This window comes from Ilyonectria robusta (assembly GCF_021365365.1).
Source record: "Ilyonectria robusta strain PMI_751 chromosome Unknown BGZ61scaffold_1, whole genome shotgun sequence".
In the NCBI taxonomy this organism is placed as follows: domain Eukaryota; kingdom Fungi; phylum Ascomycota; class Sordariomycetes; order Hypocreales; family Nectriaceae; genus Ilyonectria; species Ilyonectria robusta.
This window is the reverse complement of record NW_025764435.1, coordinates 1,339,036-1,366,973: the sequence shown is the minus strand read 5'-3', so window position 1 is coordinate 1,366,973 and position 27,938 is coordinate 1,339,036. Positions and strand designations below refer to the sequence as shown.

Sequence of the window (27,938 nt, the reverse complement as noted above, 5' to 3'; positions counted from 1 at the left end):
GACGTTGACGTTACCTTTTGCTCCTGTCTCTAGTCCTTCGATTGATTTATTGATCTCGCTGGCGTGCCACGTCGCTGTACGAATACAACTCCCTCTCTCTCTCCCTCTCGAGCTATCCTCAATCACGCCCAGGGCCGCTGCTCTTGCCGCCGAGACGTCGTCGTTCTGCCAACCCTCGTCGACCTCCTCCCCGACATGCTGCAGCAGTGCTCATGATCCGCGATCCTTTCAACCTCCACCGCAGTAACAGCGCCTTCAAACCCACTTCCCCACGACCTGGCCCGAACCAGCGAGACGAGCCATCGCGGGCCGTCGCCAATGACTTTGAAATGTCTTTCTCCATGCCCAAGAACCTGCCGGCCTTTGCAAACCCCCAGCGAGACCTAGAGGACCGAGTCTGGGGCTCCGGTGCGAGGTCCGGACATTCTAAAGGATTGCCCATGTACAAAGACAAGCCGTATGGCCGGTTACCGTCACACACGCCGTTCTGGAAGCGCAAGCGGGTAGTTGGCCTCGCCGCCATCGTATTCTTTGTTCTATACTGGAGGGGGTTCTTCTCCTTGGGAACATCCAAACAGGATGCGCCTAAGGATTGGAGCTGGATGTCCTTTTCCAAAGAGGAGAAAGTGGCAGACTGGAACGAGAGGAGGGAACATGTCGTGGACGCTTTTGAGCTGAGTTGGGATTCCTACAAGCGATATGCCTGGGGTATGTCCTATTGTATAGTCATTGATGAACGAGCTTGTAGCTAACGGGAGTGTTACGCAGGCTACGACGAGTACAGTCCCATCTCGAAGAAGGGCAACAACATGTCCCCCAAGGGACTGGGATGGATCATTGTCGATTCACTGGACACCATGATGCTCATGAACCTGACATCTCGAGTCCAGGATGCGCGAGAGTGGATCGCCAACTCCCTGACCTGGGAGCAAGATCAGGACGTCAATACCTTTGAGACGACGATCCGGATGATGGGCGGTCTTTTGTCTGCGCATTATCTGTCCAATGAATATCCCCATCTCGCTGCTTTGACGGATGACGACGAGGGAGCCGCTGGAGAGGATCTGTATCTCGACAAGGCGAAGGATCTCGCTGATCGCCTCATGGGCGCATTCGACTCGCCATCAGGCATTCCGTTCGCCAGCGTCAACTTGGAGAAGTACAAAGGTATCCCATCCCATGCTGACATGGGTGCCTCCTCGACGGCCGAGGCTACGAGTTTGCAGCTCGAGTTCAAATACCTGGCCAAGCTCACGGGAGAAAAAGATTACTGGGACCGAGTTGAGAAGGTCATGAAGGTCATCGACGACAACGGCGCGCAGGACGGACTGGTGCCCATCTACGTCTACGCTACTAGCGGCGAGTTCAGGGGCAAGAATGTACGCCTGGGTAGCCGAGGCGACTCGTACTACGAGTACCTCATCAAGCAGTACTACCAGACCAACAGCAAGGAGCCCATCTACCGGGAGATGTGGGACGAGGCGATGCGAGGAGTGCGAAAGCACTTGGTTACATACACAGAAAACTCTCAGTTTACCATTATCGGAGAACGACCGAATGGCCTGGAGAAGCCAATGTCACCTAAGATGGATCACCTCGTATGCTTCATGCCTGGTACAATTGCCCTCGGCGCAACCGGAGGCCTGACTGAGGCAGAGGCCCGGAAGCTGCCCACCTGGTCCAAGAAGGATGAGGATGATATGCAGTTGGCACGGGAGCTGATGCATACCTGCTGGGGCATGTACAAGTACATGGCGACGGGATTGTCTGCTGAGATCACACACTTTACCATTGCCCGGCCTCCACCTTCATCTGAAGCCGCCCATCAGGCACCTAAAGAATTCGACACTGACCCCGAGGCTGAGTGGCGCAACGATTTCATGGTCAAGGCCAACGATGTCCACAACCTACAGCGACCGGAGACGGTGGAGAGTCTGTTTTACATGTGGAGAATCACGGGTGATACTCGATACCGGGAGTGGGGATGGGAGATGTTCAAGTCTTTCGTCAACCATACGGCTGTCAGAAACGAGGGAGGATTCACAAGTTTGAGCAACGCTAACATCGTCCCGCCCAAGGTCAAGGACAACATGGAAAGCTTCTGGCTGGTAAGTAAAGGTTGCCATGGCGAGGGAGGGAAACAAGTCAACTAACATGAAACAGGCCGAGACTCTCAAGTACATGTACCTCCTCTTCTCGCCCAACGACATCTTGCCTCTGGACAAGATGGTGCTCAACACTGAGGCTCATCCCCTGCCTCGATTCGACATGGGGGATTATTTCAAGACGGGTTGGGAGCGAAAACCAAGAGATGAGAACGGTGTGATGATTGGAAAGAAGGTGGACGAAGAGAGTTCCTAGTTCTTGCTCTTGTTGATCTTGATGTGGCTTGACCTCTTATGGGGGGAAAGAAGAAGAAGATTGGAAATGGCGCCGACTGGTATGACATGAGTTTGCATGCATGCATGGGTGGTGGCATTTAGTTGGACACAATGGCGGTGGCTAGATTGTTTGTACGATGGAGAGCAGGGCATTGTTAATGTATAAAGCCCGAGCCCGGATCAGGATACTGAGCTGTCGAGTTGTCGAGCGGAGGATTCCCGGTGCGCCGACTGTTAAGCGGCTCGTGCGCGCGGGAAGGAATTGATTCCGCTGCATGTAGTCATGAACCAAGCGATCTTGCTTACTCTGGTACTCCATAAAGGCGGTGATGCATCTTACATACCTGGGTTCCTTGCACGGGAGGGAGCCAGATCCCTGATTGTGAGGGAGGTCGATGAATCCTTGGGGAGAGTGAATTAATAGATCAACGCAGCGGAGGGAACAACCTGGGAGAGGGAGTAATAGCCCTTGTTGTTTCGGAGCAGGTCGTCGAGTCTCAGGAGGAGACGGAAGAGGAGGAAGAGGAGGAATGAGATCCCTGGAGCCCTCATCCATGTCGCCCATCCTCTACTGAGTAGATAGATGTACCTGTCGCAATTACTACCCTGCCGTGCTCCGTACGTTCCTTTTAAGGCCCGAGGGATAAAATGGCCACCTAGCCCCAGCCTGGCGGCGACCCATGCTCGCGGCTTCGGTGGTGATTGGAGATTGCCCGTCCCTTTGCAACTTTATTCCACCTGACAGATGGGGCTTGTGGAAGACACTATTGCAGTTGACGCCCGCACCGAGGTGCAGAGTAGGCAACAGTTTGCCAACACTTGCAGGCGGAGGCTTGAACGGGGGGCGGCGTGGGCGGGAGGGTAGGGGAGGGTGATGGATGACATGACATGTCCTGGTTTCACAAGGTGCAACCAATCCGTTCGCAGTCGCTCAATCAGTCTGTGTGCCTCTGTCAGCACCCATGCACTGCCGTATGCCGTATGGTAGGCGAATCTCTGCGGGAGTTGTCGTGCCCGCCGTGGGGTGGGCGTGTGCGTGTGTGTGTGAGTGTAGGTAGTGAGTGTGTGAATGGGTGAGTACCAGTACCTAGGTGTGAAATAATAAGCGTGTGAGTGTGCCTTGCTATCTATCCCTCTGCCCATTGCTTCATCGCGGACAAGGATGCGCACCGCCATTCGCACATTGCCTGCTGCAGACGGCTGTCGACGGCTCTGGCCTCTGGCCTCTGGAGCTAATTAGAAGCCCTTTTTTCGCATCAACGTCACTTGACTCGTTTAATCCTCCGCGTGGGTGGTCGCTTGTGCAACCTATCGGCCACAACACGATTCCAGGTATGGAACGGATCCGCTCACTGGGCTGGACTGGACTGGGCTGGGCTTAGTTAGGCTAGTCCCCCTCCCCCCGGGACGCCGCCGCCACAGCGCCCATGGACCTCGACCCAGGCCTGGCCCAGGCGTCTTTCAACCGTTCAAACGCCCGTGGCGGCCCCCCTGCCGGTCCTGCGCCCCACTGCGAGATAGCGCTCAGCAGCCTCCCATGGCGCTGAAGATTGGGCCAACGGGCGCACATTGACGAGCTACCGGGTGCGGTGGGGTTGGCCTACGAGGAGCTTGCGTTGAAGCGACTGGCCGCCGCGCCGCCGGGGTCGCGGCCGTTGATGGGCGGCGGGCTGGCAGCACGCAATGCAACTGAGGTGAGCTGAGGCCGCTGTGCTTCTGGGAATCTGGAGCGGGCGTGGTGAGTGGCGGGTTCCTGGTGGCAGTGAGCTGGCGCTGGCGTCGAGACGGATTTGCATTGGCCTTGGCTTGGTATTAAGTGCTCTTGGCTGTTTTTGGCTGCTCTTGGCTGCTCTTGTCTGCTCTTGCCTGCTCCTGTCAACGCCAAGCGCAAATGTCACCGTCGTCGGCGTCCAGCATGATAAGCCCACCACCATCTTGCCCGCCAGCCCCTTCCTAGCCGACCGTCCTGTCCTACAACACCCTCTTCTTCCCACGTTTCCCCTCTGTCGCTCTGTCGCTTTGTATCTCTCAAAACTACATCGTCTGTTGCATTTTTGTCATTTTTGTCCGCCGAGGGTCGCTCTACAAGCGTTACTGGCCTTGTCACTCTGCCACCCACCTGCTCCCGTATCAACCACCATCCCGTCGACTGGTGAGATGCCGGTAGACTCTCGGATAGCCTCATCTCGCCTCCCGCACTTTCGACGACATCGACAACACAATCCAACTTTATCCCGCGCAAACCATTCGACAACACTCCCCGGCTGCGACCGACGCGCGACCCTGCGAACCCAGGTCGATTGAAACCCGCCCGTTCCCGTCTACATCGTATCACCCGCTTCCCCCTCCGAGCTCGTGCACACCTCCCGCCAGCCGTCCCGCGGGACGCAACTGCTGCAGAGCTGAGCGGCAAGCATGTCGCCACCCCCCGAGGCTGAGCTCAGCACTCTGAAAATGAAGGAGGAGTCGCTCGCACTGGGCAGTTCATTCAGCATGCGCGAACCAGACTACGAGCAAGACGCCCCGCCGCGCTATTGGGATCGCATTGTCGATGGCTTCAAACGGGAGCACAACTCGGCCCTCTTCTCCAACGACCCGCTTGGCAACCCCGAAGGCCGTCTCGAGAGCGGTCGCGTCCACAACGGCGCTCACTACTATGACCTGCACCTCGCCAACCTCGAGACAGCGAACGCCGGTCTGGCTAGGAAGCTAAAAGGGAGACATCTACAAATGATTGCCATCGGAGGTTCCATTGGTACGTCCCATGCGCCCCTCGTCGGCAACACTACAGAGACCCCCTCATTTAGTGCATTGCTGTAAGAATCTTGGGCTGACTCTGTTTTCTGGTGCGCCGTAGGTACCGGTTTGTTTGTTGCATCTGGCAAAGCGTTGGAAACGGGAGGCCCAGCATCATTGCTCCTGGCCTTTTCGATTGTCGGCACCATGCTGTTCTGCACATGCCAGGCCCTGGGAGAACTCGCTGTTCTTTTCCCCATTGCCGGTTCCTTTTCGTCATGGGCGACTCGCTTTCTGGACCCGTCGTGGGGTTTCGCCGTTGGTTGGAAGTAAGTCATTGCAGATCCCTTTGATGTCTCGGGAGACTAGTTCATCCACGTGCCAATGCTAACCACCAACATAGCTACGCTATGCAATGGCTAATCGTATTACCATTGGAAATCATCGCCGCGTCGCTTACTCTCTCTTACTGGGACGAATCACTTACTCGTGCCATATTCGTTAGCATCTTTCTCTTCATCATTATTTTTATCAACATGTTTGGCGTCAAGGGCTATGGTGAAGCCGAGTTCATCTTCTCCATCATCAAGGTTGTTGCTGTCATTGGCTTCATGTAAGTCCTTTACGGGCCCTTTGATCTGTTGTTGCGTCTTCAACTGATCCATCCTCTCCAGCCTGCTAGGAATCGTCCTCAACTGCGGTGGTACCCCTGACGGCGGTTACATTGGTGGCCAGTATTGGCAAGACCCAGGCGCTTTCCACAACGGCTTCAAAGGGCTATGCAGCGTCTTCGTCACTGCGGCGTTTGCCTTCGCTGGCACCGAGCTCGTCGGTCTCGCAGCGGCTGAGACGGCCAACCCTAGAAAGTCGTTGCCCACAGCACTGAAGCAGGTGTTTTGGAGAATTACCCTTTTCTATATCGTCGCGTTGACGCTAGTTGGGTTGCTCGTACCGTACAACGATCCGCTGCTCCTCGGCGGTGAGAGTGATGCAGACGCCAAGGCATCACCCTTTGTCATCGCCATCGAGGAGGCCGGCATACAGGTCCTACCGTCCGTTATGAACGCGGTTATTTTAGTTGCCGTTTTGTCCGTCGGAAACTCCGCAGTCTTCGGTTCCTCAAGAACCCTCGCCGCCCTCGCGAACTTGAACCAAGCACCCAAGATCTTTGCCTACATCGATCGCAAGGGCCGTCCCCTTGTTGCCATCGGCACCGCTGCATGTGTCGGCCTTATTGCGTTTCTCGCCGATCTCCCCGAGCAAGGCGCCATCCTGGACTGGCTCCTCGCCATCTCTGGCATCTCCACCGTCGTCACCTGGGGCTCCATTTGTGTCTGTCACATCCGATTCCGCCATGCTTGGGCCGCTCGAGGCCGCACCCCTGACGAGCTTCCTTTCCAATCTCAAGTCGGTATCTGGGGCTCGTACGTGGGCATTACCCTTAACGTCCTAGTCCTCGTCGCGCACTTCTGGGTCGGCGCATTTCCCATTGGTTATGAACATATGACCAGCGCCCACATCGCCAAAGAATTCTTCCTCAAATGGGTAGGCGCCCCCTTCGTCCTCTTCTTCTACGGCGGCCACAAGCTCTACTACCGCACCACGTACGTGACCCTCAACGACATGGACATCGACACAGGTCGCCGCGACTTTAACGTCCCCATCCTAGTTGCCCAGGAGCGCGAGGAGCGCGAGACCTGGCCCCGCTGGAAGAGGTTCTACAAGTTCCTGTGCTAAGATCGGGCACTGGAATAAACTGTATTGGGCGGGGCATACTTTGTATCACTATTTGGGAATTTGGGTGCGGGCTAGGGATGTAGCTGGATAGCGGGATCGTGTTTAAGCACTTCTTCATATACCACCAGACATGTTTGGGTTTCGGCGTTTTGGGGGACGCTATGGGCTTGCAGCAAGCCCTGCTACGCCTTGTTGATTAATGATGCTTTCTGTTTTGATATCTCCAAGACCTTGAGGGTTTGATGAGCGGACGAGGCACTTATTTATTATATATAGTCGGTCTCGTCACTGGATAGACGAGAATGAATGATGCAATGTATGATTCAACTTCATGATTCTCCGGGTTTCTTGCCTTTTTCTCACGAGAGAAGTATCTGTGCATCGGCTATGTGGCAAGTAGGAATGAATCTCAACTGCCGAGGAGAATATGGCTTGATCTTGTGACGCGGGCAGCAACACTCACAAGAACTTCAGTGAAGAGATATCAAACCCCATGAGTACACAAACAATCTCCTTTTTTGCCATTCGAGATCGGGTGAATCTAACCATCTAGTCGTCTCGTTCATCCAACTCACAATCATTAACATACGCTCAGAAGTATGAGAAGCTAAGCGGCTCCTTGGCGGCGCCTGGCATTACACACTCGTTGTTCCCGAGTCCGTCGATACACTCACACGTCACGGCACAATTCACTTCCGCAAGGAACAGAGAAGCAAGAGTAGAATCTGATTGAGCTTCCGGGCGATATCCATACATATTGTAATAGACTCAGGATTTTCCTCCAGGCCGCACGCGGTCACAACAAACAGAAGCCGTAACATTCTCGGAGGACTCCGTCTCCCATGCGACCTCATGTTTTGCCAACACCGTCCATGGAGAAGGCCGTTTCAGAGAAAATAGACAGATACAAAAACGAAAAAAAGTCTGGGCTGCGATTTCTCCGTCGGTTCTTTGTTTTCCAAGCGGAAAATGTGACAAGGTTGATTCCCGTGTGTCAATGTACCGCATATGAGCATACCGTCGTCAGAGTAAAGAAAAACACTCCCGAGGAAAAAAAGCAAACCGGCAATCAGATATCGTGGGTATCCTCGCAAGCCCTCCTGCTCAAGTGCCCATCACTTAGAAATCCCAAAAGTCCTTCTTAGCAGTAGAGGTCGTGCCCTGCTTTCGAGTGGGGGCGGACTGCGCAGACTGCGTGTTCTCCTCTAGATCGCCGTACAGCCAGTCTCGGTTGGTTCCCTTCTTGCCACCCATACCATCGCCAGCAATGTGAATACGGGCGTTCTTGTTCTCGACGGTGGCAGCGCTGTGGCCCGGCTTTCGCGAGGGAACAGACTGGGAAGCCTGGTCAACCATGTCGTCTGCCTCCAGGTAGTCCCGGGTTACTCCCTTCCTGCCGCCCATACCATCACCGGCGATGTTGATTTTGGTCTTCTCGTCCTCGACGGCAGCAGCGCTGTGACCCGGCTTTCGCGAGGGAACAGACTTGAAATCGTCGTTAAACCCCATGTTGTCGGCCTCGAGGTAGTCCCGGTTAACTCCCTTCCTGCCGCCCATACCATCACCGGCAATGTTGATTTTGGTCTTCTCGTCCTCGACAGCAGCAGCGCTGTGGCCCGGCTTTCGCGAGGGCACAGACTTGAAAGCGTCGTTGAACCCCATGTTGTCGGCCTCGAGGTAGTCACGGTTAACTCCCTTCCTGCCGCCCATACCATCACCGGCGATGTTGATTTTGGTCTTCTCGTCCTCGACAGCAGCAGCGCTGTGGCCCGGCTTTCGCGAGGGAACAGACTGGGAAGCCTGGTCATCTATGTTGTCGGCCTCCAGGTAATCCCGGTTCACTCCCCTCTTGCCACCCATGCCGTCACCAGCAATGTGGATTCGGGCGTTCTTGGGTCCCTCGGAGGCTGGGCCTGCATTGGGTTTGCGGCCGGGAATGGACTGAGGAACATCGGCAGACTCGCCGTAGAGCCAGTCTCGGTTCGTTCCCGCTCGTCCTCCCATTCCGTCGCCAGCAATGTGAATGCCATCTTTTGCGTTCTTGGTAGGATTGTTCTCCTTCCGGGGGGCAGGAGACGGTTCGTAGGATGACCAGTTGGAATTCATCATCTGGACAGCTTTCTTGTGACCCTCAGGAACGTGGTGGGCGGTGTGGGTTTGGGAGGGGGAATCGTCGGCGATGTTGAAGTGGTGTTCAAAGGTCTTGCCGCGGTCCTTGAGGTTGGTAATGTTTCCTAGAGCACGGTCCGGTCCTGAATCTGGATCTTCTCTGTCAAACAGCTGGTTTTTGTATAGGCCAAGACCTTCGTTGTGGGTGAAGCCTGGGGGTTTGGCACCGGGTCGCGCAGGGTGGGGCACTCTCTCACCGTCATCCTGGAGCTCGAAATGGGTATCGGCATCGCGTCGGGGCCTAGCGGCTAGTTGGGCCGGGGTCTCGCCAACGAGGGTCTTGTCGTCCCAATGACGGGCGTCTTGGGTCCGCATGGTCTTGGAGGGCTGGATTTTCTGGGGAGTCTGAAAGTCGTCAAAGGACCATTGGCTGTCGTGCTTGGACTTGGGTCTGTCGTGAAACGATTGGCCGGGCACGGGGGCGTCCTGGGGATCAGTACCGTCGGCGAAATCAAAGTGAGAGAACTTCTTGGGATTGGGGCGGATTGCTCGGTTGACCTTGGTCTTGGGCTCCTCGACCTCTTTGATTTGCTGCTGGCCATCAAAGATTCGCGAGGGCTTGAAGTTTTTACCCTGGCCGCCCTTGCTCGGGGACATGGATCGATGGCGGTTTGCGCTCGGAGAATCGCCTTCGACAGGCTCGTCGCCCAGTATCTCAGTGAAGGAGCGCTGTCGAGGTCGACTGCCGCCATAGGGTGTCATGACGTTACCAGGTGGGGGAGCCTCGATCTCCTCACGAGGCCCGAAAAGCTGCAGGGACGCGTGCGGGTCCCGAAGAGCATTGTTAGAGTTGCCTCGTGTTCGGATGATGGACTCGTTGTGGGTAGGGGCGATAGGCGCCATGGTCCCGGAGGACTTGAGACAGGCCTGAATGAACGAGATCTGCTCTCTGCTATCGATGATGGGCCAGTTGCGACCTGACTTTCCGATGACATCGACCTGCTTGAGGAGCGAACCTTGATCCCACTGGAGGCGAATCTGGGTAATCTTGCCGGCTTCATCGAATGACACGAAGTGAGTCTAGAGGGTGGACAGTCAGCTTACGTTCTAGCAGAAGAGCCGGCGCGCCGTGTCTTAGATGCGACGAACAATTGGGAGGTAGGCATCATTGGTAGTCAGGAAGTTGTCGTCGAGGCCCGGGAGGTAGGGACCGCCGCCGGTCAGGAAGCCCAAGCCGGTGTCGATCTCGAGAACAATCATGTTCTGGCCGTCGACAATGTTAAGGATGTCCTCCTTCTTCTTGGCGATCTGCTTCTGCAGAACATTGATATGCTTGATGATGGCAGTCGGGCCAGAAATGGACGTGGTGGTCGTCACATAGTGCAGCGACGCGGTGTCAGCCAGCAGCGACGAGCTGGGCGCAGCCAGGAACTGCTTATAGGTGGCCGCCATGGCGATGCGGACGAGATGTGTGCGACTCGTCGAGGGAAACGGGGAGGGAGTCGGTTTGGGAGTTGGGAGCTGGGGTGGAGGAGAGATGACCTCGATGCGGCGCAAAGGGAGCGGGAGTTGCGACGGGAGCTGGATGAGCAGGTGGGAGAGTTGAGGATGGAGTCAGATGTAGATGAAGAAGGGTGAAGAGAGGGAAGGAAAACACGGATCCAAAACAAGCACGTGGAGTCGTGAGCGCAGGAGAGTGCTCCGGACTTGGGGTTGTGGGAGAGTGCGAACGAAGTGGGTTGGCATGGGCGGGCGTAGAGGCGTAGGGGCGCAAAGCCAGGGGTGGACGGGAGGTACCTTGCGCCGGGTACCGGCCTTGTACCTGTTAGAGTGCAGTCGGGACTAAAAAAGTCAGGGTAAAAGGGGGGTTCGCCGGCTTCCAGTCTGGAGAAAGAAGCGGGATGCAAATGAAAGGAGTAGCTTCCCTGGCGGACGAATCTACTTGTTTGGCAGGTAGCCTTGCCCTCGTCTGTTCTCTCCTAACGGTCGGTGTAGAGCTTGAGGCGCAACTCGATGCATCTTCAACTCCCTCAGTAATGCTCCGCAGTGATATCTGGGTCGCTGCGATGATGCGCATAGGTATCCAGCGGAACCTGCTCCAGTCCTGTAGCCTTCCATATGCATCAATCTCGGAAATCTTGACCAGATTATTACAACCGTGTCCTATCCTGCGTCCCCGGCGCATGTCACTGACCCAAATGCAGTGCGCATGAAGCTAGCAATCTCCCCAGGGTCGCGTCGGAGGTTAAGGTACATGCGATGCAGGTACCGACCGACCGTTGCGATCAACCCGAGTGAGACGACGAGCCGAGACACGTCCATTCCTTTGGTGCAAGTCAGCTACGTAATTCCGGCGCGCATTTCAACGAGGGGCAATGACATCCTAGAGCAAACACCAAGCCCGATGTTTCTGGCTTGCAAACGCCGGATGTGGCCTTGATTGGAAAATCAATCATCTTTTGTTTGTATTGTTTGGCCAGGCGACCGAGGTGGAGAGCTTTGACTCCAGACCAGATGCAGGTACGAAGAGCTCTCTGGGCTGTTAGTGGGCTGCGCCCCCGAGTTTGCATCCGAGCTTGGGAATGACTTTGGACGAAGATTGCGCCTTTGATCAGCCTCCATTCTTGACCACCTTCTTATTCTCTCCCCGATGCTCACGGACAGACAACTAAGTGACGCTACAATGCGCCTCCCGCGTCAACCTCAAAAGCTTCGACATCATCCTCCGTTCCGAGCTGACCTGTAATATCAGCGATGCTATATCCCAAAAGGGGTAAGCCCATCTCAGACGCGGTCCCTCCTCCACGCGTCCAGCTTGACGGGACTCCAAGGTACCTCCGCAGTACAAATGGCCGCAATGGGGCTGATGTCTGGCCCGGGAAGAAGCTCGCGAAGCCCCACCGTGTTTCATCCCCTCTTGCGCCATTCCCTCTTGAGCCTCATGGCACTCCTTGCCCGCTTCCAAATATGCTCAACCGAGTCGTCCCCATTTGAACTGGGAAGCCCACAGTTGTCGCTCGTGGAGCACGGAGGGGCACTCCAGCAAGAGAGGCAAACACCATGGGAGATGTCGGCTCCATCCGTGCCAGCACGAGCCATCTTAATCATGGGCAACCTGGAAAAATGGCAACCTACGGGGAGCTAAAATGCTTCCGGGAGCCTCCCTGAGCAAGTTACATCCGGCATCTGCCTAGCTTGACCACCACTTGCTAACCCGACATGGCGTATGCTTGCATCTATTTCAGGCTGCGCCCAAGATAAGGCAAATGCGAGGTACAGGACACAACACGACACATGGTGCATCAGCTCCGTCGGAGGTGCATAGCCTTGACTTGTAACGATCAGTACGCGATACGTGCTCCCAATTGGATGCCCAAGCATATCTGCAACTGCCTCGTGGGGTCGGTTACTTTCCATGATGAATCGCAATGAATAGGAATGTCGTTCTTGCTTGGTTGCTCATGATTCCAGTCCGTGCAACCAGCCATTTATTATCAATGTTATTCGCATAGAATATTGCTCTGCGCACACAGGTAAGCTTCTTTACTAAAGCATCAGCTTGACTAAGGTACTTATCGCCTCTGCCTTATGTATACTTAGGTAAGGTAGTTAAAGGTAGTACTATATGTCTGTCTTTCTCATGAGATTGCGTAAACCTAATAAATAAACAAATAAATAAATGCTAATCTTTAGAAAATACATCTTTTAAACTACTCTAGAAGGATATTATATAATTATTAGTAGGATTAAGAACATAGTTATGCGTGCAAATAGCAATAGGCATGTATGCGAATGCAATACTCTGTATTATCCCGGGTGACCCACGAGCCTTACCGTGACACCCCATAGCTACCAAGTGAGACTCAGTCTATAGAGACGGACGGATAGAGCGGGCAATTTTCCACTGCTGTGTTCTTCATTATTTTTGGCGTCTCTCGTCCTACTTCGTCCTGTGGTGGAATCTGGCCTCAGCTACCTAAGTTTAGGACGCTCAGGAGCCACACGTATGCCTAGTATGACATGACGTGGCACGGAGGAGCTGTGGCGGGGGCTTTCAGCTCTGCGCCACACTGGGCGAAACAGTTAACAGCTGCCTCCAGGCACTGACGTGCCGACGCGCGAATGCAAACTGTCCAAGAACAATCTCCATCTCCATCATCGGCCAGCGCAACACGACTTCGCGGACGGCATTGCAAATTCTCCCCGACCTCGTTCCCCACGATACCCCACGAATAGCCGACTTTCGCTCTATCCATCAGCTCCTTCATGATCCTCGCCGCCCACGCTCCGCCGCAACAATGAGGTTCGCAGGCAGAGCCGCTGCAGCCTCATGGCGCCTCCTATTGCTCTCCCTGTTCTGGACAACAGTCGTCGCAAAGGAGGACAAGCCTGGCATCACTGTCAACGCGCTTGAACACCCCCCGATCAATATCAACTACTTCGAGGACAGCGATGTCATCATCTTCCACGATGTCGAGGAGAGAAACATCTACCGGTCCACGGATGCCGGCGTGAAATGGAATACTGTGGAAAATATACCCCACGGCGCCGCCGCATTGCTAGTTATGCATCCATTTGAGCCCAAGACGGCATTCGTCTTGACTACAGACTCGAAACACTACATGACCACCGATCAAGGCAAGAGCTGGTCCGAGTTCAAAAGTGGCAGCCTCCCCAGCGTCTTCCAGCCCGAAATCCTCGTCTTCCACGCCGGCGATCCGAAGCGCATCATCTTCAATGGTATGAACTGCGATGGAATTTTCTGCGATGAGGAAGCAACATATACGCTCGACGGCTTCAAATCGGTAAACCGGCTCCGATCCTCGACTGCTGGGTGCTGGTGGGCCAAGTCCACTCAGGGATTCACGACTGGTCAGAAGGACCTGGACGAGTCGAGAACCATGTGTATCATCGCCGATCAGCTCTCCTTCTTTAAGGAGGATCAGCGACTGTACATCTCGGACGACTTCTTTGTCATGAAAGACGGCGCATACCAGCAGTTTGAGCCCAACATGAATCCCAGCAAAGGCGTGTCCGGCGTTGTCAACCTAGCAGCTGTTAAAAAATTCATCCTCGTTGCTACCACATCCCCCCACAGTGACGAGATGGCCCTCTACGTCACTGATGACACGATTCATTGGCACCGAGCCATGTTCCCCACGGACGACAGCCACGACCATTCTCACCAGATTAACCAAGAGGCGTATACTGTGCTGGAGAGCACTGATTATAGCCTTCAGGTGGACGTGATGACATCTCATCCGTCGAACCCAATGGGTGTCATTTTTACCAGCAACTCCGACGGCACTTTTTTCACCGAAAATGTCCCATATACCAACCGAAACACTAAGGGTCACGTTGACTTTGAGAAGATCAGTGGAATTCAGGGAATCTTCCTAGTTAATGTTGTTGAAAACGGAAAAGACGTCGACGAGAAAAGTGCCGAGAAGGTTATCGTCACAAAGATGACTTTCGACGACGGCAGAACTTTCGAATCCATCAAGGCTGGGGAAGATACGATCCATCTGCATTCCGTCACCCAGATGGACAACGTGGGTAGAGTATACTCGAGTCCAGCCCCAGGACTTATCATGGGAAACGGAAATACCGGAAAATCCCTGACCAGTTTCGCCGACTCGAACCTCTTCGTGTCTGACAACGCTGGAGTGACGTGGAAGAAGGCGTTGGACGGACCACACAAGTATGAGTTTGGCGATTCCGGCTCGATCCTCATTGCCATCAAAGATTCTACCAAGGAGGATGTAAAGGAGTTTCACTACTCTCTGGACCATGGCGACCACTGGGAACCCGTGTCTTTGCCAAAAGACCTCGCCATCAAACCAAGCATCCTGACAACCACTCAGGATTCAACAAGTCTAAAGTTCTTACTCTTGGGTGAGAAGGACAGGACTTACCACATGATTTCCATCGACTTCAGCGCCCTTGATAAACCTCAATGTGGAAAGAAGGATATGGAGGATTGGTTCGCTCGGGTGGATGACGATGGAAAGCCAACATGTATCATGGGCCACAAGCAAACATATGATCGCCGCAAGAAGTCCGCCGATTGTTTTGTCAAGAGCGACTTCAAGGACCCCGTTTCCAAGACGGAGGAGTGCGAGTGCACAGACGCCGATTTCGAATGCGACTACAACTTCCAGCGAGACCCTGAGGACCGAGGTGTTTGCAAGCAAGCTGGTCCCATCCCGATTCCAGAGGGCTCGTGTAAAAATGGGGCAGACGGGAAGTTCAAGGGCTCATCCGGCTGGAGACTTATTCCTGGAAACAAGTGCAAACGAAAGGAGGGATCTCAGAAGGACGACGAAACGGAAAGAGACTGCTCTGATGGAGGTGGCTCCGGCGGATCTGGCGGTGGTGATAATCAGTCTCCTGATGCCCCTGCCAGCGGAGAAGTCAGCCACAAGACGACTGAGTTTGGTTCTGATTTCAACGACTTCCAGAAAGTTTACCTCGACCGCGGCGATTCCAGCGCCGGTACGGATGAGACGGTCATTGTCAGACCCTTGGCCATGAAGGACGGTAGTGTGTCGAAGGCAGACCACCTCTGGCGCACAACTGACCACGGGAAGTCATGGAAACCCATCCTAGAGAAGGAGACAATCGTGGCCATATACCCTCACGACTACTTCAAGGATGTCATCTTCTTCACCACGTCTGACGAAAAGGTCATCTACACCATTGATCGAGGTCAGAGCTTCCACAGTTTCAAGGGACCGACAAAGGCCAACAAAGGCCATGCCTTGAGCTTCCATCCGGACAAGAAGGACTGGATTATCTGGGTGGGTGAAGTCTGTGATGATGTGTCAGGGAGCAAGGACTGCTTTCTTGAGGCGTCCATCTCCACGGACCGTGGCGACAACTGGAAAACGATGCTGCGCTACGTGGAAAGGTGCGAATTCATCGGGCACTCAGCCTACAAATTCCGCTCCATCAAACAGATTGTCTGCCTCGCCAAGCGGGAGGAGAACAACAATGCCCGTAACACAATCGTGTCGAGCGAAGACTTCTTTGACATGGATAAGCAATTCTTCAATGGGTCGGTTATCAACTTTGCGACTATGAGTGAATTCGTTCTCATTGCCGAAGACACCGACGGGAATGGTGGACTACAGGCCCTTGCTAGTCTTGATGGAAAGAAGTTCGAAGCTGCTCACTTCCCCTTTAACTTTGGCGACACCCATCACAGTTCGTACACTGTCCTAGACAGCTCATATCATGCCATCAACCTCTTTGTGGCCACCAAAACGGTCGAGGGCCGAAAGCTCGGCTCGATTATCAAGAGCAACTCCAACGGTACCACGTATGTCCTGAGCGCCTCTAACGTCAACTCCAACGACGGCGGGTGGGTTGATTTCGAGACGGTCTCAGGGCTAGAGGGCGTTAGTTTGATCAACGTTGTCGCCAACCCAGACAAGAAGGACGCCAAGGAACTTCAGACCAAGATCTCGCACAATGACAACGCCGAATGGGGCTTCCTACCGCCACCTCAGAAAGATGCGGATGGCAAGTCGTACAAGTGCAGTTCCAGTGGCGACAAAAAGTGTGCGTTGCATCTCCACAACTACTCAGAACGAGACGACAAGAGGAAGACGTTTGCGGCTAGCACTGCAGTTGGCCTCCTCTTTGGTGTCGGCAACGTCGGGTCGAAGCTAGGGGACATCAAGGATGCCGATACCTTTATGACGGCCGATGGTGGAATCACGTGGAAGAACGTCAAGAAGGGACACTGGACATGGCAATACGGCGACCAGGGCGGTATCATTGTACTCGTACAGCGGGCTACTCACGGAAATGGGGCCAAGACCAAAATAGTCTCGTACTCTGCGGACGAGGGCAAGACATGGACGGACTACAAGTTCTCTGAGGAGGAGGTGACGGTCTTGGACATCACAACGGTGCAGACCGGAGCGTCACGCAACTTTCTCCTCTGGTGCAAACCCGACAAGGGCAAGTTGTTCTCGGTCAACCTTGACTTTACGGGACTGGCAGACAAGGCCTGCGAGTTCAAAGAGCAGGGCGACTCGGACTATTACCTATGGTCCCCGACGCATCCATTCCAGGACGATGATTGCGTGTTTGGGCATGTGGCGACGTACCTGCGAAAGAAAACGGACCGAAAATGTTACAACAAGGGGAACCTCAAACGGCTTCACGAGTATACTAATTGCCAGTGCACGCGCAGCGACTATGAATGGTAAGTAGAGATGGCAACCCTGAGACAGACGGACAGCGGAATGCTAACTTGCACAAGCGCGTACAACTATGAGCTCGACAACCATGGGCAATGCAGCCTGGTGCCTGGATTTCAGCCTCTCTCTGGCCAGGACTGGTGCAAGCAGAACCCGAACGAGACGACGTGGTTTGAGCCGACGGGCTACCGCAGGCTTCCTATGACGACTTGCGAGAAAGGCAAAGAGTGGGACAAGACGTCGACGGAGCACGCTTGTGATGGCTACGAGGATGAGTTTGAGAAGAAGCACCGGACGTCGGGCTGGGTCATCTTCTTCTCCATTTTGATTCCATTTTGCCTCGCCGGGGCCATCGGTTGGTACATATACAACAACTGGAACAGCTCGTTCGGCCAGATCCGACTGGGAGACAACTCGTCGACGTTTGACAGCGACCAGCCGTGGATCAAGTATCCCGTCATCGCGATTTCGGCCATGGCTGCGGTGGTGGTTGCGTTGCCGCTGGTTGCCACCAGTCTTTGGCGAACGGCCACGGGTGCGTACGAGCGAGTCAGCGGTAGACGCCGCGATGGCTGGTTCTCTGGCGCCGGCACCGGCACGAGACCATACACAACACGAGACAGCTTTGCTCGCGGGCGGGGCGACTATGCCGCTGTGGATGACGACGAGGGCGAGCTACTGGGAGAGGAGAGCGACGAGGAGGTCTGATGACGGGATGTACGAGCTACGTATGGGTGGGAGGGTTCCAAGGTGTGAGCAACACGGGAGCATGTTTATGGTGTGTGCCTTTCTGCCCGTGAGGCAAGGGGCAAGGGGCAAGGAAGCGGAAGCATGGTGTGAATCTGCAGCAGACGGCCGTCGGGTTGGGTAGCAATATAGAACGGACGGTTTAGGTAATTAGCAGCTTTACGCAAGGTCTTGAATACGGCATCATTGATTAGTCTACGTCTACCACTGACGGGCGCTTGTCTTGACGACGCAAGCACACGAGTTTGCATATCACGCATGATATAACACAGACCAAGCGGCCGATGAGCGGAGGTATACACCGCATTGCTCAACCTGAGAAGCGCATGCAGGTAAGCGCGGGCGTCCCCGGCATCACACACACAAGCACACACACCTGCGAGCTGCAGCTACGAGCTACGTAGTAAGAGGAGGTCGTGATGGTGGTGGTGTGAGGACACCATTCCGAGGCACGCCGGGAGCAGATCCGAACGCGGCAGCTCGTCTTGGTTCTTAACGCATAAACTACCAATCCATGCATGCCAGGGCTGGTCTGTTGCGGCGGCCCAGGCCAACCTTGCACGACATATCATAATTAATTACAGCGATGCAATGCGAGAAAGGGAAGAGAAGATAATTGCACATTACCCGGCGTTCGGCTTCTCCCATCCCGAGCGGAATTAGGAGGACGGGGTTGTGAGTGAGTTTCGTCGTCTTCCGGTAGCGAGGGGGCAAAGCAAAGAGAATGAATGCCAACCGTCAGGGGGAAACGCCGCCTCTCGATTCAGCGCTTCCGCCGGCCGACGCCTCCTTTACCCGCCATCTGCCGTCTCCGATGGCGAGAAAGAAAGAGAGAGAAAAAAAGTACCATTTGAAAGAGAAAAAAAACGGCCGAAAAGAGGCTTCCGCGGGACTATCGATTGAGCCATGGACGGCGGCGCAAGCCAAAATGCTGTCTCTGCAGAAAAGACTGCCGCCTCGAAGCTGCTAGCCCGAAGCCGACAAAGCCCTCTTTCTCGCCCCGTCGGCCGCAAAGCTGTACAGTATTAGCGCAGCTCGTGTCTCCATCCATCCCTGAACGAACCCGTTTAGCCCACGGTGTTTATTCCGCGGGGCAAAAGTCTCCCTCCTGAATCCCGGGTGCAGCGGTTGTTGTTGCTGTTGTTGTTAGTGGTGGTGGTGGTGGTGGTGGTGGTTCATAGCCCGCATCCGCCTGCATGACATGGCTGCCACCGCCGTGAGCTGCACCAAGCCAGCGTTTCATCGGCCGCCCTTTTGCTGAAAGAATATCTTGGCATCCAAGTCCCGGGCTTGAACGGAGCCCTCATACTGGTGCGTGCCCGAACGAGGCGGGGCGGCATCCGGCGTCTTGAACAACGACGGCGACTCCATCGAGTAAGTAGATGCGGGAATCTTTGTCGTGCCCATCTCAACACAGCCCATGTGATATACCAAGCCCACAGCGAGGCACCTAGCTTTGTCAGTCTCAGCCATGAAACCAACCCACTCATTATCTGCCTTGCCCATCCTCGATTCGGTCGTGTGTACGTAGTAGTGAGAAGCAACAACAGCTGCCAAACCAACAACACATGACACGCGATGTCACCCACATATGTCGGGACGGGGGAGAAAGCCAAAAGAGACCGAGACACATAACCACCTGTTGCTGAAACATGGCGCACGAGAATGGACCCTACCATTCAGCCGACGCTCTTCAATTATTCTTCTAGTACACGATTGCTGGCTAATTCCTCATGGCGCATTCTGTATCTTGAAGCCTTCAACTCCGTCATGCGCTTATTGGTCACCAACAAAACAAGAAAATCCCCCCTTCCCGCTCCACTAGTGCTTGAACGAAAGACGTGAAATCTCGGCAATACAAAACAATCCCAACTCCAGTAAACTCCTTCCATTGAGTGATTGCATCAGATCTAACGACCAGACATGTCCGCCCGCGTGTCCAAGGGAAGCAATAGTTCCATCGGCAGTATTAAAACAAATGGTGGGGTATTCGTGAACGAGAGAAATAATAAAAAATGACATCATGTCGTGACGTACTGGCCCTCATCTGTGGTGGTGTATGATGCATTTCTCCTTTGCGCTACAATGCGCATCTAAGACCGTCGTACTCGATTCCACATGCGTTTAACGACCCCATTTTCCGCCAAGGTATCGTCGGTCCACCGGTCCATGGCCGCAAGCTGCCGCTCGATGCTTTCCTTTCGGTTTTCATCACGCGCATAGATTAGAGGGCTAGATGTCCCATCCTGTCGTGTGGTAGAGGTCCGGGCACTGCTTGGCTTCCACGCGCCGTAGATGTGCTCTTCGTTTGCACGAAGATCGGGTCGAGTAAGAGTCATTCGCAGTGTCATCTCCCGGCTCGACACCGGGTCTCGACTGGCGTCGTCCCTGAGGCAAGTGGAACGGTCACTGCTGCGCTCGGTGCTTGGTCGGACTGGGCGCGAAAACACGGGCTTCTCAAAGAGATGTGGCGTCTTGGGGGAGTCGGGATCGGCGATCGTGAGCCCATCACTGTATGCCGATGATCGATCGTCTTCCAAGAAGCTACGAAACTTCTCCGACGTGTCGGCGCCGTCTCTCCCTTTGACCGGTCTAGCCCCATCCGCTGATGGAAAGCCAAACTCAATGGCCTCATCAAACTTCTGGGGTGACGCCAGGTATACACGCAATTTCATTCGGGCCTCTGGGTCCTTATAATGAGCTGCCGCAGGATCAATGGTCGGAGACATGCATGGCAGAGGCTGTTTATTGGGTGATATCAGGGACAATGCCCGTGACCTCCGGCGGCCATGAACTCCTGAGCCCATGTCTGGGCTCTGTGAAGGCGACACGAATGTGGGTGACGTTGGTACGGTGGGTGGGCGGCTGTAAGAAACAGAACCGCGGCCGAAAGGCAGCTTATTGATGGACAGGTGGCGACGGAACGACGGTCGTCGACTCCGGTTGGGCACCGGCACCTCTTCGCGAAGATTGATGTGGTAGTCGTCCAGGTAAAGGCGCAGATCGAGGCCTTCATCTTCTTCAAGCCATCGGAAGCTGTCATAGAAAGAGTCGGTCTTCCTTTTCTCTACCCCGTGCGGAACCTGGTCATTATGCGGAGGTTGCATGCTTGATAGTGACGAGTGGCCATCAGAAAGCGCGGGGCTAACAAGCGGAGACTGCATCTTCTCGTCCTTCGGCTGATGTTTCACAACCTGAAGTGATGACTCGCTTGAGTTTCTGAAAATGAGTGTCTGTCGGCGGTAATGAGCGGCCAGTTGCTCTTCCTCGGTCAGATGCTGGCGCTTGATCTTCTCAGGCAGACTTGCGTAGAAGCGCTGGTCTGTTGAAGTGATCCGGGATCGGCGGGGTGAGGAAATAGGAGAGTCCGACGTGGCCCTATGCTTGTGATGTCGTCGACGCTTGGTGGGCTTAGCCAACACGGGTTGTGAGGGCAAAGGTTCGTCGTAGTCGGCAGTTTCAAGGCGAATATGTTCGTCCGGGTCAGGTGGATGGGCCAGCTGAGAACGCTCTATGGTGGTAAAGTACTGCAAGGTAACGACGTTTAGTACTTGGGCGGCAAGGACGAGCACACGACAGAACAACAAGACAAGTCGTCTCTCAATCCGACAATGATAAATCCAAACATGAAGGAGGCAATGGAGACATGACTGCAGCACACTGAGGGGGAATTGTTGGGTCTTAAGGCAGGGGAGAGGGGCAAGGCTCGAAGGGGAATGGACATGTCTCAATGCAGGAACGAAACGCTGCAGTAAGGAGAGTGGATGATTGGGTTTCCAGGGCGAGCCCTGCAGTGTCTTGGTTCGGATGAGGCCTGGTTTGCTGGCAGTGTTGGAGCACCACAACTCCAGTGGCATGGATCCATACGGAGCTGCAAGGCCAGGACGTCGTCACGTCCGGCTAGGGTCCGGATGTGATGGGAGTCCCCAAAGGGAAGGATCTGGGAGGGGTGAGGGGCGTATTGGGCTTACCCAGCCAATGGTCCACCGCCGAGCCGCCCACAGCCAAGACAAGCCAGACTAGGCAAGACATGGGTGGGTGCTGGCCTGGTGTTGGCCGGGCCTGCTTGTGGCCCTTGTGGTGGGAGTTCGTTGATGTCCAGGCGGTTACTAGCCCCGGCAGCTGCATGATGGACACACGACTGGCCGAATCATGATGACTGGCAGCACCTTGTTCGACCCAATCATGTAGAGTCATGCCAGGCAAGTTCATCCCAGGAACTAAGAATGTGAAATGTGTATGTGTGGAAGGGATGCAAAGGGGTTCGGGATTGAAGGGAGCGCTTTCATTGGGAGTCGCTCCATCGACTCGAGACAAGTCAATCGCGACCTTGTAGGAAATGATGCGCAGCGATAATAGAAGGGCAAATAGGGAGGGAAATCGATGTGTGTTGACATGTAGTGGGGAAACGGCTTGGATGCATGTCTGGGTGCGTGTCTCGGTGCTTGGTTTGGTCTTTTTGGCATTGCTTTTGCGTCCGCGTCCCGGACCGAAAGATGCCAAAGCGCAGAGAGAAATCATTTGATGAACAAGAAAAGGCGATTGACTTACTTTGCGTTGTATCGTAGGCGGAAGAGCCTCGAACTCTTCTCTTGTGATGAGCATGGACGGTCGGATGCTATCCAGCGGTGGCGATGGCGGCGATCCGTCGGATGAGACACGCTGGTATTTAGAGGCGTCTGGACCCGGACCTGGACTCCGGTTACGGCGCCAGTAACGGAGGTGGCTGCGTGACGACGAGGGACGGTCGTCCGAGGCAGCAAAGAGGTGAGTGTCGGGAAGTAAGAGTTCGTTATCGAGGCTGTCAAGTAGTCCTTGACTGCGATGGGGGTTTGTCCGATGCTCGTCGTCGGTTTGGGGCTCTAGCGGCATGTACAACTCAACCTTTGGTTCCTGGCTCCAGAGACTCTGGAGGCTTGACAACGGCGGTTGATGGGCACTGTTAGTGGCATCAACGGTCCCAGTTGCAGAGGATGTTGTCAAGGCCATTGTGGCAGCACTCGTCTGGCGCGAGAGAAGGAAACTTTCGTCGCCCAGGTCCTTGGGCCTACCAGCTCTGTGATCGTAGGCCGTGGCGGGACGTTGCGGCTGTGGTTGCGGTTGCGGTTGCGGTTGCGCACATGGCTGTACGTGCATGCTTGTGTTTGCGTGTGCATACGCATGCGCTCGATGTGTATGCAGGTGGTCGCCGACGTCAGGGTCGTATGTTCGTCGTGGTCGGTGCTGGGAGAGGCTTCCGGAATGAGAGCTCAAAGTCGCCGTTTCGAGGAAGGATTTATTAGTGAAATCGAAGCGGTCCTCGACGTTGCTGTTGTCGTCTCCTCCCATGTCGGATACCAGGTCTGGTCCCAACCGTCTGCCTCTAGTCCAGCCGCCAGGACAGGAGAGCGGCGTCACAACCTCACCATCACCCTGACCCATGGCGACGCCCAATAGACGGACGACTGGGGCAGACAGCTGCTAGAGCAGCAGGGTTTTTGGGAAACTTTGACAGGGAGCGGTGATGAGATTGGACAAGCAGCGCTGATCATGAAGGGAAACTGGAAATGAGCGACGTCGCGAGGTCCACTGGTTGAGCGGCGTAGCTTCGGGTTCCTTCGCTTCGGATGCACTTCAGGGTTGCGGGTCGAGGAAGGCGACGAGGATGTCAGACATTAGTGTGCAAGGCAACAGGTGATGTGTGATTGCGAGATGCAGACAATGGAGGGCGACGAGCGTAGAGCGGAGATCCGGACTGTAAAATAGAAAATGAACAATGTCGAGGCGCGGGAGCTGGGGAATGAATGAGGCCCGCGAGCTGTCTGCCGGCCTGGGTCGGGAGGAAAAGAAGAAGGGAGGAACGAGGGAGGAGGCACGGGATTGGAGGCAGGCACGAAAGGAAGTTAAGTGCCCCTTCCCAGGTTGAAGGATAAATATCGCGAAGGGCGAGCCAGCGGCTGACTAGGTAAGGTAGGAAGGTACGACTTGTGTCGCTCGTGCTCGTCGCCTGCTGCGCCTGCTGTCCGTCGAGCAGTCGGGCAATGGTGAAGAAAACGTGGCGGCACTTTAGGAATCGAGTCGAGATGCTTCCCCTCTACATAAGAACAACCGAAAATCTGCAATCCCAGCCATGATCCAACCTTGGCGGTGCGCGCGTCTTGCATGGGCAACTGCACCGCTTCTGATACGGACACCGTTCAACTCTCCCCGGCAAACGAACGAGCATGGAGCGTGAGCATGAACATGGACAAGGCCACCTCACTCCGCAGGCCGGGTTGCCAGTGCTACTGTACGGAGACACTTGGACTGACCAACTGACGGCCTAACTGTCTACGTCGATATCTCACAGGCAAGTTCCCACTGGGTCGAGCTATGTCGGTGCCCGTCCCCGCCTCGCCTGCGGCCCCGGTCCCTGACAGCTAGCCCTGGCTCCGGGCCCGCCACAGTCCGCTTTGGTGGGATGCTGACCTTGGGTGGCCCTTAGCATCCCAGGTCTCTGGGCGCACGATTCCCGGCTGAGTTGGGAGCAGTGAGCATCTGGTGGTGCGGCGGTGGACTGGACGACTGGTGGACTGGTGGACTGGTGGACTGGTGGGCTGCTGCGCTGCGCGGCCCAGGCGAGCTGCCCACCAACTGGCCGCAGTCCCACGGTTCCACTGTCCCACTGCGCCAGCGCCTGTCTGGGTCCCCTCCTAGGGGACAACGGGCCTAGGGCCGCTAATTTAGCCCCTATACCACGAGCCTGTTACTGCCCTGTGCTGCTAGCCCGTGGCCGTTGGCGCCCCTCTACAGAGAGCGAACCTGTCTTTCTCCAAAGGATGCGTCTGTGGCGTTGACGACTGACGACTGGCGACTCTCTCCGACAGCTGCACCGAGCACGTCGCTAGAGCAAACGCCCCAAACCATGATTCCGTAACCGATCACCGGTTCGAGTTGCAGCTGCCGGGAGACATTCTCCCTGTTGGCTGTTGGCCGTCGGCTGTCGGCAGGCTCCTGTTGCTGCTGGTTACCTCGTCCCCCTTCTTCGCTGTGGCAGGGGCCCCTATCAGGTCCTCGTCCCATTATCCAATCAACCACACAACCAGCCCTCGTCACATCTGGTCCCCCAGGCCAGACGTCTATAGCTGGCTACAATCATCCTCGCCTAGCCAAGTCCGTACCTGGGCGGCAAGACCAGTCATCTACCCCTCGTCACCTCTTCTCTCCTATCGAGGGACATGTGAGATCAAATGCCAGATTTCCCAATACGACGCTGCCAACACCACATTCCACACCCGATGTCAGGGGTCCGTACCATTCAGCGGCCCAGTCACGCCGCTGGCTACGGAAAGGAAGCACAGCCAGGGGTTGATCCCTGCGGGCGCCCCTCCGGGCATCCCCGGTAGAGGCGGCCTTGGCCCTGGACGCCAGTTCCCGTTTTGGCTCACCCACGAGTGCTCTTTGGGCATCTCTCCCGATCACCTCCATGCTACAGCTTGACTCTCCCGGCCTCGACATCTGCAACTGGTTGTTCGGCGGGCCCGGCAGGAATAATCAACGATTCAACGGCCACCAGCCAATGTTCCAGGGACCGCTCCCTGTGTGACGTGGACTACGCCTGCTGCTGTGCCACAACGCTGCTTCAGATCTGGCTTGGTCGGCATGCCCCCAGTTGTCCCTAGGTCTGCCTCATATCTTGTCGAGCTACTCCGTATGTGCCGTAGTCATTGACCTCACGAAGTACTTGTCGAATGACTACTTTCATGATACCGGCGTTGAATGGAATGCTCGGGCAATTGCTACTGTCCACGGCCTATTGCCACCACAGAGCCGGGCTGAACCCGAGACCTAGCCTTGATATTCCAATATGTTACAGCTGTTGTATTACCCCAACTACGCTTTCTCACAGACAGACGCACCCTTGCTTCCAACGATGAATGGTCCTCAACCCGTGTCCAAATACCGTGACATACGTACGACCCTGCTGCCAATCCCATATGTACGAAACACCAATTCTATTCCTGTCGTCTGTCCACGGGTCGATGCGGAATTCTCCATAGAGACTAGGTGACAACACAGTTTACAGGGCGTACGAGTTGTTCGACGAGGGTGTAGTCTCAAAAGGGGCATCCATCCGGCCATCCTCGCTCCTCCGGCGACGGAGATCTATCTACCGTGAGCAGCGCCTCACGATCAAGCCGAGAACCGTCGTCAGCCTGTTAGTAACTAGGATATCCGTCAATCAATTACCGGGTTCGACTTAGCCTTACCGCATATGCCGGCTCTTCATCAAAGGATGTGTCGTGCAAGGAAAGCACTGAGAGTGTTCCCGAGCGTCATCCTCTTAGGCTTTACGGATGTCGTGATCCGATTGGTGCGTGGTTCTAGGGGTCTCTCGTCAACATCACCGCAGTTTTATTATATCGCGAATCGCTCATGCTGCTACTTCTTTCTCTACATCGGCGGTACCAGGCCAGCCGCATGCTGCCCCGGTACTACAGCTTTGTAGTGTTTCTAGACCGTGCTCAACATCTAGATCCGACGAACCCGGCCTGCCATGCTAATTTAGTGTTCATCGAACAGTTTCAACCAGCTATATTATGGTTTATGATCGACATACCGCAACCTGCATACATCGTAGCTTATCTGTTCTGGCGTGACGACGTGACGCCAGGATGATGGTGGCTTTCTGATAGAATGAACCCAGACCTTGCAGTGCTTCTCCACAACACATGGGTCGTTCTTTTCTGGAAGCCTCGAGGGCCATTCCAGGCATCGCTACCACGGAGTGGAATATCTCGTGAACGAGATTAGACTCCCTGTCAGGCCTTCCACAAGTTCCGACTGGCCCGAAATCTGCTTCAGATGGTTGAACAGACAATGCTAGTTAGAGTCAATGGCAGCAGCCCTGTTGTACGAAGGGTCAGGGTCGTCGTCAGCTCCGGCACAAGCTGCGCGCCAACAGAGCTCAAAAAGCTGCTGAGACCCCATTGGCCTGCATCTGCGAAGCTGGGGTATTGTTTCAGAAACCGCAGTCACTGATGGCAAGTGATCGTATAAGAGCTAGCAATTACAGATGGTGACACGGCGTGATGGCGAGTGGAGTACGAAATACACCAAGCACAGACGGCGCGCATGCACAATTCAGGTGCGCCTCAAAGAAGCGCTTCCGTGCCGCCACGATGTCACCCCATTCTCTCGCTCATCTCGCCCAGACGTGGTGTCATGACCCTCTCGGGGGCTCCGCCGGTCAACCCAGTCCCCCGGGACACAAGGGAAACCTGGGAAATCCTTTATTTCGTCCCTCGGGACAGGGCAGGCCCGGCAGGCTCATTCTCAAACGGCGTTAGAGATTGATGATCAATTGCCGAGATCAGGTCCAGCTATTTCCCAGAAACTGACGTAGCTTCTTTGAGCACGCCAAAGGATTCCACTTTCATCGTTGGCGTGTCCTATCGAGTGGCACGACGGATGCCTCGACCGGGGTTCACAAGGGCGATTCTCGGATGCGGTGAGCAACAGACGGACGACCGAGCCAACCCAACAGAGTCCAGCAGATGAGATCTATTTCTCGAGGTCTGAGCGGCCCGCATCCGGACAAGTCGAGGTGTAAGATAGTTCCCACCTATCGCAAGACCATGATGGTTCAGACCCGGTCATGACCCAGCGGTCAGCAGGACTACAGGCCAGGGTGCTGCAAAGGCATCGGAAGACGCAGTGTAACAGAAATCAACTTCAGACAGGAATGCTTTTCAAGAAACGGCAGCCTGCGTTGTGTCACCCCTGGAACTTGTGGTTCCAATAACATATACTTACACAAGTAAAGAGTAAAGTACATGTTCTTATATTATGAGAGTATTGCTATTCGCACACGTTCAAAATGCTAATCGCACACAAATATAAGCCTTTATACCTAAGTTTAGTGCGAGGTAATATACCTTACCTATACACCCACTCTAGGTCTCTACTCTAAAATAAATAAAAAGATAAAATTTAAACAGTAGAAATTAGGGAATAAATACTTAGAATTAGGCAGCAAGGTCGTTGGCTGCAGACAATA

At 54.9% G+C, this 27,938-nt stretch overlaps 6 protein-coding genes across 6 annotated transcripts; 3 read left to right on the top strand and 3 right to left on the bottom strand.

Moving 5' to 3' along the window:
* Positions 1-212: 212 nt before the first annotated feature.
* Positions 213-2,361, top strand: BGZ61DRAFT_338357 (glycoside hydrolase family 47 protein; the record flags this gene model as incomplete). Its single annotated transcript, XM_046239124.1, has 3 exons — positions 213-708; positions 769-2,108; positions 2,164-2,361. The coding sequence occupies 3 exons, from the start codon at positions 213-215 to the stop codon at positions 2,359-2,361; spliced, it is 2,034 nt and encodes a 677-aa protein (XP_046111908.1).
* A 2,435-nt stretch (positions 2,362-4,796) lies between these two features.
* Positions 4,797-6,854, top strand: BGZ61DRAFT_337307 (amino acid permease-domain-containing protein; the record flags this gene model as incomplete). Its single annotated transcript, XM_046239038.1, has 4 exons — positions 4,797-5,136; positions 5,239-5,446; positions 5,521-5,730; positions 5,792-6,854. 4 exons carry the CDS (start codon positions 4,797-4,799, stop codon positions 6,852-6,854), a joined length of 1,821 nt encoding a protein of 606 aa, XP_046111907.1.
* Positions 6,855-8,753: 1,899 nt separating this feature from the next.
* BGZ61DRAFT_280995 (uncharacterized protein) lies at positions 8,754-10,415 on the bottom strand (the record flags this gene model as incomplete). The annotated part of the gene is made up of 2 exons (XM_046238457.1): positions 8,754-10,043; positions 10,113-10,415. Coding segments are annotated over 2 exons (1,593 nt in total), but the record flags the coding sequence as incomplete, so codon positions are not given.
* A 2,846-nt stretch (positions 10,416-13,261) lies between these two features.
* On the top strand, positions 13,262-17,881 carry BGZ61DRAFT_338816 (vacuolar protein sorting/targeting protein 10; the record flags this gene model as incomplete). Its single annotated transcript, XM_046239166.1, has 2 exons — positions 13,262-17,178; positions 17,236-17,881. 2 exons carry the CDS (start codon positions 13,262-13,264, stop codon positions 17,879-17,881), a joined length of 4,563 nt encoding a protein of 1,520 aa, XP_046111905.1.
* Positions 17,882-19,523: 1,642 nt separating this feature from the next.
* BGZ61DRAFT_437672 (uncharacterized protein) lies at positions 19,524-21,831 on the bottom strand. The gene has a single exon (XM_046244157.1). The coding sequence runs from the start codon at positions 21,775-21,777 to the stop codon at positions 20,014-20,016; it is 1,764 nt and encodes a 587-aa protein (XP_046111904.1). The 5' UTR covers positions 21,778-21,831; the 3' UTR covers positions 19,524-20,013.
* Positions 21,810-22,555, bottom strand: BGZ61DRAFT_437671 (uncharacterized protein). The gene has a single exon (XM_046244156.1). The coding sequence runs from the start codon at positions 22,523-22,525 to the stop codon at positions 21,821-21,823; it is 705 nt and encodes a 234-aa protein (XP_046111903.1). The 5' UTR covers positions 22,526-22,555; the 3' UTR covers positions 21,810-21,820.
* Positions 22,556-27,938: the final 5,383 nt, after the last annotated feature.